General features: G+C 31.1%; 1 protein-coding gene across 3 annotated transcripts; it reads left to right on the top strand.

Moving 5' to 3' along the window:
- Positions 1-2702: 2702 nt before the first annotated feature.
- LOC112286166 (dynein regulatory complex protein 1) lies at positions 2703-7261 on the top strand. Of its 3 annotated transcripts, XM_090252423.1 has the most exons (12): positions 2703-2942; positions 3374-3462; positions 3572-3661; positions 3781-3915; positions 4154-4297; positions 4541-4626; positions 4757-4958; positions 5071-5406; positions 5625-5964; positions 6175-6454; positions 6634-6712; positions 6963-7261. In XM_090252423.1, exons 1-12 carry the CDS (start codon positions 2849-2851, stop codon positions 6972-6974), a joined length of 1887 nt encoding a protein of 628 aa, XP_090108549.1. In that variant the 5' UTR covers positions 2703-2848; the 3' UTR covers positions 6975-7261. The 3 variants fall into 3 exon arrangements, with proteins under 3 accessions (XP_090108549.1, XP_090108550.1, XP_024383578.1); XM_090252424.1 differs by lacking the exons at positions 2703-2942; positions 3374-3462 and having other exon boundaries at positions 3781-3953; XM_024527810.3 differs by lacking the exons at positions 2703-2942; positions 3374-3462; positions 3572-3661 and having other exon boundaries at positions 3702-3953.
- Positions 7262-9952: the final 2691 nt, after the last annotated feature.

Below are 9952 nucleotides of genomic sequence, written 5' to 3'. Positions count from 1 at the left end.
AATAGATTCAACCATACTAACATCTTTAGTTTTAGTCATTTAAAAATAATAGTAATAATAATAATATTTTAGAAGAAGATAATCTGTAATCTCTAAAGTATTTTCATGCCTTTGAGAAGAAAAATAATCCACTCTCTATCAAAAAAGATCAAGATCCAATATTAATAAGAAGGTAATGTCAACAAACTATCACAAATATATTATACAAAAGATTAAACAAGAAGCTAAATAATAGAATTTTTAGAAAAAAACTAACATGAACTTAATTAAATTAAATGAGTACAAGATTAACACTAAGAGAGGTGAGCTAGAACTCGAAGAAACATGTTGTCAAGACTAAGGACTCTTTTAAACTTGATTCTAATATATATTAGGTATTAGGAAGCTTCTTGAAAAATTTTCATGTTGCTTGGAAACAAAATAACTCTATAATCCTTCTAAAGTTTTTTAGAATTTATTGAAATATTTTAAGAACCTTTTAGAATTTTTTGAAATATTTTGAAAATCTTTTAGAACCTTCTATTATAATATTTTAAGAATATTTTAAAATCTTTTACAATCTGATAGAATATTCTAAATATATTTCTAAAATTTTCATGTTGAATGTGTGTAATAGAATAGATATCTTTTATCTTTGATATCTAACTTCTTGATCAATTAAATCAATTCAAGATGTATATTAAAATAGATCTATAAAGAGTATACAATCTAATATGCAAAAAAGAAGAATATGAATAGAAGACTATATTTTAAACCAATTATAAGTATTTTAAATATAATATTAAGCTTTTTTAACTTACAAATGAATCAATATTATTTCAACTTCTAATGAATAATATCTTTTGAGAGTTTTGAGATGATTTTATTATTTATTATCTAAATAAAATTTTAATCTTTTCTAAGAATATAAAAAAATATAAATTTTATATTTGTTATGTGTTACAAAAAGTTAAAAATATAAGATTATATAAGAAGATAGACAAGTGTATATTTAACATACTTAAGTTGATTTTTTAGGATATATTATTTCAAATAATTACCTTATAACAGAGGCTAACAAAGTTGAGACTATCATGGATTAAAAGATTTCAATAATAATAAAAAATATCTAATTTTTTTTTAAATTTTCAATTACTATTAGATCTTCATTAAGAACGTTTTTTCAAATTGTAGCTCTACTTACATGTTTGACATATAAAGAGAAAATTGAGTCGAAGAAAGAAGCTGAAGCATCTTTTGAAGCATTAAAGATAACTTTTATTTTTATATTAATCTAGTATTGTATTGACTTCTTCAAGAATTGTTTTATAAAAAAAAATGCATTTGACTTTGCTTTGAATGTAATATTGTCACTAGTAGGAACAAATAACAAACTTCCTCCTATTTCTTTTCATTCAAGAAATATTTTAGTAGCTAAGAACAATTACAAGATTTATGACAAATAACTTCTTGCAATTATAGATTCATTTCAAAAATGGCACTATTATTTAAAAGATGCTTCAAAACTAGTGATTATTTATTCAAATCATAAGAACCTTAAGTATTTTGTATTTGTACATGTTTTGAATTGTTACAAAACTTATTGGAACATATCTTTGTCAAGATTTGAAATCAAAATCACTTATTAATTATAAAAACAATAAGGTTTGTCAAATGCTCTTTCTAGACATTCTTATCTTGTGCCAAAAGCAAAAAATGTAGCTTTTGATCAATAATAAGTTATTCTCTTGAAGCTAGAACAATTTCATCTTTGAACAATAAAATCAATATTAACTATTGATTTAACTTTTATCAAGTAAGTTTAGTCAAATATGTCTTCTAATCCTCTTGTTTAATCATTTGATTGATCTTAAATTTGTAAAATGTATTTAAGATAAATACATTTATAAACCTAAATTTTTTCACTCTTCCATTAGCTACATTACTCACAAATTTTATAAATATGTAAACTTCTTTTTATTTTAAAAAAATTAAAATCACTAAAAATACTTTTAATTTTAAAAAGCTCTTAGAAACTCAAACTTTATCCAAATTACTTAAAACTAATGCTGAAACAAACCTCTTAAAGTTTTTTTTCCTAATCTTGCTCTTTAATGAGAAAAAGAATTCAAGAATTGCCATAGATGCACAATTTTGTGTCTTCACATTTGATTTTCACCCAAGGTCACAACCGGTCTTCTTTGGGTATCAGATTTTAGTTTTTTTAAGGTATATTTTGGTACAAACTACTTTTAATTCTATCCTTAAGATGCCTTTATCATTCATTTTTTTAATCTACTTTGTTTTGTCTTAATTAGAATTGTACAAAGTAAATATAAGTCTTTTTTAAAATAAAAAAAACATTAACACTAAATTTTTTTACTACCTCCATATCTTTTAGCCATGTTTTGCTAATATATTTTTCAATTACACTCCCATCCCCTCCCCCCTCCCATCCCCTGGCCATGAACAACGAAATAACTGCTTTCACATGACTGCCCTGCCCACTCTTGACCGCAGCTGGATGCCTTTCTCCATCCACCCATCCATCCACCCATCCATCCACCCATCCATCCACCCACAGGTATCTGTCAAGTCCCTCCCGCCCATCCTTCCTGCCGCTGCTGCTACTGTAGCGTCACAATTGCCCCGGGCTGGCTGGGCTTTGCTCCAAAGCGACATCACGCTCCCTCCTCTTTTCTTCCTCATTGTTCTTTATATTGTACCTCTGCACCCGGAACCAGATCAGCTCCTGCGCTTTTGACGAATCTCCTGGAGTTCTTCTGGGCAGGGATGCGACAGAATTGCCTCTGGAATTGATTTGGTGATTGTGCGACAGAATCCGAAACGGCACGGAGAAGGGGCAGCGATGGCGGAGTTAGCCGCTCGGGAGAGCCGTATTGCAGTTCGAAGAGCACGTGTCGCAGCCAGGCTTTTGGCTGCTAATAGTGCTAAAAAAGATCGTGAGTGTTCCCTTGCTCGTCTGGTCTTTCTGTTGGTGGACTCTTACATTGGTTTGCAGTTTTTTTATTCTCATTTCCTCTCTGTTGTATAGTGAAATCTCATGCCAGAGAGTACTGATGAAATCAATAAGAACAGATTACATAATATAAGTGAACATCCTTGTAGACTCTGAATGTCTGATTCACATCCAATTTCTGATATTCTGCGATCACTCAGTGCTGTGAATGATCCAAGTTTTTGTCTACTCTATATCCCTAATTTTCTGAGAAGTAGTTTGATTTTCTAAGTTGTTATGTTCAATCATGGAAAGTCAAAGATGTCGTAATTTTTTTCTGTGTACGTACCGGATGCTATGGAAAACGTTAAAAGTGAATATAAAGCTATCTGAAGATATTGTTGCTCTTTTTGCTTCTTTGGCGATTTTTCGCAGACCGCAAGTCAAGAGCAGAAATCGAGAAGGATGCAGGCGTAGGCGATAGACAACTGTCGATGAGCCTTCACTGTCTTTCTGAAATCAGGGTATGGATTCAATTTTTGATCCCCTGTAAGCTACTCGTGACACCACCTTATGTGGAGGCGATGAAATTTGAATTCAATTGATTTCCTGTTCTGGTTCCTCGATCTGCAGAAAAAGCTCAAGGATGAAGTGAAGAGTCTGCGAGACGGTGCAGATCTTCGGGAGTACGAGCATCGAATGGAAGAAACGAGTAAAAGAGGGGTACTTTGTACTTCAATAGTGTTTAATGTTATCATCAATATTACTGTCATAACAATTATCGGCATCAATTGGTGTTTCTTTTACTAATGTTTCTGAGGTTAATATCGTGAGCTCCTCAGGCGCTTGAGAAGAGGATGAAGCTGGAAGTTGAAGAAAGCAGTAAGCATAACGAGGAAATAGCTGAGAAATGGAAAGTAGTTCTAGATTGTGCAGTCCCGCAAGAAATGGCCACACAGATGGCCGAGCAGAAGAAGGTGTCTCACCAACTTTTGATCCATACCGATCGTCAACTGTAGGTATTAACCTTTCACCGATGACCTGGTGGCTTCGCCACCTTGCATCGTCGAACAAATATAATGAAAAATTCTGACATAGTACGGTTTGACACACTGATATGGCTCTTTGAATGGCCTTGCCTTGATTTTCTGTGCTTTTTCTCACAAGTAAATGAGGTGCGTATCCTGCATTAACCGAATTATTTTCGATGTACAGGCATGTGATGCGGTGCTAGCCTCCAAAGACGCGGTCATTAATGAGATGGTTGCAGAGCTTAAGTTCAAAGACGAGGAATACCAGGTTGCCATCGAGCAACAAGCCAAAGACTTCAATGACCTGTGTACCATTATGGCACGACAGGTCCGAAGCTCATGCTTTCCCTCTATAGTTGGTGTGTTTAACAGATGGTGTTCTTTGATGTTCCTTTTACACTGCTGTCAGAAAAGAAATGAAAAAAAATGTCCTGATTAGATGCAGCTAATTTTTGTTTTTCCTGTCCTTGAAAAATGTTGTATGTTTGGTGCGTTGAAGTGGGGTTTGTTTCTATTCAACATCATATGCAGCTCCTTGTAAGGAATAAAGACCAACTGTTTTTGTGGACAGGTAACTATGTTGACCGATGTTCATAGAAAGGAATTGACAGACATCGAGTTCGCATTTCTGGAGCAACGAGCAGCTCTTCTTATTAGGTTCGCAAACTCTGTTCCCAATTATTCCTTCTCAAAGCTGGTTTTGTTCCGGATGTCACTTTGTTGTTGAGGATTGTAAAGGAGAGCTATTAGTCGATGTTATCTACTTGTGTTTTGCTTTACCTCACAGCAATAAGGAAGAGATGTCAAAGTTGATACAAGACCTTCAAGACATGGAACAGAAGTATCAAGAAGACATGATGGCCAAGAAAGAAGAATTCGCCAAAGCTCTTGAGGATATCCGTGACGCTGATGCGGAGGACTACAATAATCTCAAAGTGCGGTTGGAGACGGACATGCAGACGCTTGAGCAACACCATGCAACCATGCAGGCAAATGAGCTTTTCCCTGTAATTCCTCTATATTTCTTGCAGGGCTTGCTTTGCAGTCTTACAGTGCATTTATCTGAAGTCCTCATACTTGTTGGTGTTTTACAACATGCAGGCAGTTTATCAATTCAATGCAGAGAAGTTGGAATATAACCACCTGGTGTTGCTTGAACGAGACCGTGAGAATTACGTCACAGCCAACCAACAGAAGAGGAAGCTGAACAAGCAACGAGACACACTGCAGCTCCTCAGAGGCCGATACGGTGACCTAGAAAAGCGCTTTAATACCGACAACTCGAAAATGGGACACAGTTTTGCTCAGATCACCAAGCTCTTGCAAGACCTACAATCAAAAGAGAAAGGGCTTCTAAAATCTCATGCAACCACTAGGCGCAATTTCTTTCTTATGCACCAGCGTGGTCTTTCTGTCCTCGTTTCCAAGATCCTTCAGGTTCATTGTTCTGGACACCAAATTGTCGTTAGAGCGTTTCCGCGGAAACAGTGCGTATCCTGTCATGAATCCAAAGCAAATATGTGTTGTTGAGCACCGTGATTCTTGCTCTACCGTTCCATCGCTTCAAATCTCACTAGTTGCATTTCGATTTTCGATAACTTCGTTTCAATTTTGTTAGTAGTTTCGCGTAATTTAAGGTTTGAGAGGGTGAACAGGCAGACAAGGATATCCATGAGAATCAGCTGGGATGGCATTGGCAAGCTCCTAGCGACTATGCATTCATCGATCTAGGCTCTAACGAAATTCTAGACGATGGGCCGAAGAAAGAGCCTCCAGTACTTGATGATCTGGCAAACACCATGAGTCAAGAAAAATACGCTTCGCTGCTAGGAACTTTATGTGACGAAGCCTTCTTCCTGGTTGATGAGAAAACCAGAGAGTCGCTTCCTATGCTCCTTCCTGCCCATCAAGACTGGGTTCAATGCGTGTCTATCTTGCACACGCTAGGAATCAAGAATGGAGCCAGTCTTGAGAAACTTCTAATTGCTCTTACAGGTTCTGACAGCTGTTTTATCTCTCTTCATGGACACATGAGAGAATCAAAGTGATTAAAATCGTTTCATGTCAATGTAAGAGTACTGGATATGGATTGTACTTGTGACAAAGTCTCGTAAGTGAAGAATCACATGTGTGCTGTCTATTTAAGGGACCAGTGTTTCCAAAAGATATAATTTTCTGATTGTTGGCCATCTGGGTAATTTACAGGTCAAGAATCGGAATTAAAAGATAACGATCTGGATAAGTACCTAAGTATTTATTTGCACGATGAATCTGAAAGGGTTAGAAATCAGGGAGGAGCAGTTGAAAATATAGTGCATGATCCGAAGGCCCCGCCAGGCACAATGCTTGATAAAGAAGGAATTAAAAAGCTAAAATGGGAGAATTACTGGAAGAGTTTCACCACTGTTATCAACTCTAAAACACTGCGAGTCTGGGGCCACCTTGAGCAAGGATTGCTAGCTTACAACAAACTTCTAAAGGATCGGTACAGGCTTGTCCTGCTTCCTTGTCCTTTATGCTCAAAGTGTAACTAGAGTTTATTGTGCGGAAGATGTCTTTGTAACCTTTGGTTTTTGGCAGAGAGCTACTGTTTTTACTTGATTAGGGCGTTTCATAATTGTTATACATTGAAATATTCAGTTGTGTATATGGCTGCTGTGGTAGGGTGTACTTAACGTCTGAAGTCATTTCTTTGAGGCAACAAAACCAAGCTCTCAGAGAAGCTCTACAACATTGCTTTAAGGTCCGTTTTTTTTCTTGGTCTGTACATATGTCCACAGCTGCATGAATTTAAGTCACTGTATTTTGAGGTCGAGATATGAGCTGCACAAAATAAGATTCTTATCATAATTCTGAAATGCGTTAGAACCTGATGTGTATATTGAAAAGGACACCTTTAGCATTAAAATGTTAGAGATTTTATTTTGAAGAAAGTATCTGTACAGATTTTGGATGTTATTTGTGTGCAACTCATAACTTTTTTGTCTGTGCAGGCAAAGAAATGAGACCAAAACACAAGTAATTTTTTTGGTTTAAATTGGTCAATAATATGTCATCAAAGGTTTTCATTTAAAATCAATATGACAATTAAAAGGTCTAATATTTTATTAGCCAGCCTAAATACTAATTTAGAATTTAATTTAGAAAGATTATTGGTTCAAATGCCATAATTTTTTATATTTCATTTGGATCTACATATATAAATATGTACATTATAATTAAAAATAAATAATTCAATAAAATCAAATGTAATAAATTACAAAAGTATTAAAAAGACTGTATTAAATTATTACTTGGTTTTTTATGATAGTGTGATTGTTGTCATTAAAGCTTTAAACTTGTTTATTTTTACTAAAAATAAATATTTTAAATTAAATGTATTTTTAAGGGCTTTTTAAAATTTTGATAGTAAAATTGTAATAATAAGAAATATATACATTATAAGATTTTAATAATAGGTTAAATTTTTATGCTTTTTTGATAATTTTATTTTTATTTTTTATAAGCATATTTAAAAGATGTTTCTAATTAAAAAAATAGATGTTTTAATTTTAGATTTCTTATCAATCCAAAAGCTTTCATATAGTTTAATATTATTTAATATGTTTAGTATTTTTTGCATTAATATTTAATGCAATCTATTAATTATTTTATATTATAATATATTTTAAATAATAAGGTTTAAATAATTCTTTTATCTTTGCAAAGTTGATTATATAAACCTTATTTTTAATTTTTAATTTATACTCTCTTTTATTAATAATTTTATAAAAGATTTAATAATAGATTTTATACTTTCAATAATAAGGTTTAAATAAGGTTTAAATAATAGATTTTATTAATAAAAGAAAGTATAAATTAAAAAAGTTTGATGGTTTTAGATCTAAGTTTTGACAATACATCAATTAAATATAATATTTTATTCAACTTCAAAGTCTTATTTATTTTAAAGCTCAAGCATCTTAGATCAAATTTATCAAAATTTTATTCAACTTCAAAGTCTTATTTATTTTAAAGCTCAAGCATCTTAGATCAAATTTATCAAAATTTTATTCAACAAATTTGTTCTTTTTAGTTTTTATTATTTTTAAAATAATAAAATTCTATATCAGATAACTTAGATACATTTTTGGCAAAATATTGATTATCATATATAAATATTATAAACATAATGTAATTACTGTAATAACTAACAAAATCTAAAAATTACAATAAAAAAAATTGATTTTTGACAACATATGTATGACAATTTAGAAAATTAGCTATTGATAATTTGCACTCATTAGTCAATTTTTTTATATGATATAAGATGATATAAAGAGATTATTGTTCACTTTCTTTGATCTTCAAATTTTAAATTAAGTTATTCATTTTGCTATTGAATGCAACAATTTACTTTTTAAATTACAATTAAAAAGTCAAATGTTAATAGCTTAAGGCTTTTATATATCTTTTTCACATAAATTTATCTTACAAATATTAATATTAATATTAGCAATTAAGAGGATAAGAAGAGTTAAGTAGAAGTACATTAAAGTAACTTAATTTATTAATATCTTAGTCAAAAACTTTTTAGAAGCTTCATAGATGCAAATTTGACTTTAGAAGTATTTGTAGGTGATTAATAGGTTAAAAACTTGGCCAACAAGTTGAAAACTTGTAATATGTGCTGACTACTTTTTTACAAGTTATCCACATGTTATTCATATTGGCGATGTTGTGTTCATATTAGAAACGTCTTTTGCAAGTTAAACACATATTTTGCAATTTAGACACATGTTAGATGACTTAAAGAACATAATTCCTTAATTAGATAGTACATCTGGAAGCAAAAATGACGCCTTCTTTACTCTTATTAATGCCTTTCTTGCTTCTATCCTAGTTTCAAGAGTCTCTAGTCTTCTTGTTTTTGGTAATAGATTTTCTAATTTCTTCTTGAATATATATCATTTTTATTTTTTTGATATATATCTTATTTATTTATTTTTATTTCTTAAATTCTCATCATTGACAATTGAAGATTACAAAACATAATAGCTAGCTCAAATATTGAAAGAAATAGATAAATCTTCTCTCTCCTACAAAAGTCATATATTCTAATGTCTTGTAAAGACAATCCTTAATACTTGGAAACATAAATAGTTTTGATGCTAATAAACTCTAGAATTTAAAAACACAAGATTCTACTACTATTTTATAAAACTTCCATTTAAAACAATAATGTTGCGTTTTTTGTACTAGTTTACATAAGATTAATAAAAAAAATCTTGATTTATTAGAAATCTAGTGCTACATCAATATTTTAATATAATTGTATATTTCTATTGAATTAAATTCATCTTATATTAAAATTTGTATATAAGTTAAACACAAAACATATTAACTTATATGCAATAGCTTTAAATTATATACAAATATTTGAGTTTGATATTATATCAAGTGTACTAACTTAAGTTTTGACACATAATTGGTTTTATCAAAAACAAGGCTTGTACATGTTGCATAACAATTAGACTAATTGCAGTATACTTTATTATAAAATTCCTATTCTTAATCAATTTTATAAATCTCAATTAACTTGAGCATATACAAACCATATCTCAACTACTTCATAAATTGTCACATTTGTACTTTTTTTAGAATAATACTATCAATTTAAATATCAACAACGTAATTATTTTGTCAATCAGCTTCAATAAAGCATAAAGATCAACTTGCAAGTAACAATCTTATGCTTAGTATTTATATTGGTAGTAAAAGATTTGATATCTATGTTGAAGTTGAATACAAGAAATCTGACCATATAAAGAATCTACAACAAAAAAGAAGTAACTTAAGTGAATTAGACCTCAATTTTGCAATCTAGTAAAGATTTTTTAAGAATTGTCATTAGAAATGGTGATAGTAAAAGATTTGATATCTATGTTGAAGTTAAATACAAGAAATCTGACCATGTAAAGAATCTACAACAAAAAAGAAGTAA

This window comes from Physcomitrium patens, chromosome 8 (genome assembly GCF_059467195.1).
Source record: "Physcomitrium patens ecotype Gransden chromosome 8, ASM5946719v1, whole genome shotgun sequence".
NCBI classification, from domain to species: Eukaryota; Viridiplantae; Streptophyta; class Bryopsida; order Funariales; family Funariaceae; genus Physcomitrium; species Physcomitrium patens.
This window is presented reverse-complemented; position numbering and strand designations above follow the sequence as displayed.

Bases quoted from the DNA above. Each gene is read 5' to 3' on its own strand.
- LOC112286166 (XM_090252423.1), top strand. From the start codon at position 2,849: ATGGCGGAGTTAGCCGCTCGGGAGAGCCGTATTGCAGTTCGAAGAGCA. The intron at 2,943-3,373 runs GTGAGTGTTCCC...GATTTTTCGCAG, and splicing joins TAATAGTGCTAAAAAAGATC to ACCGCAAGTCAAGAGCAGAA. The intron at 3,916-4,153 runs GTGTCTCACCAA...TTCGATGTACAG, and splicing joins AGATGGCCGAGCAGAAGAAG to GCATGTGATGCGGTGCTAGC.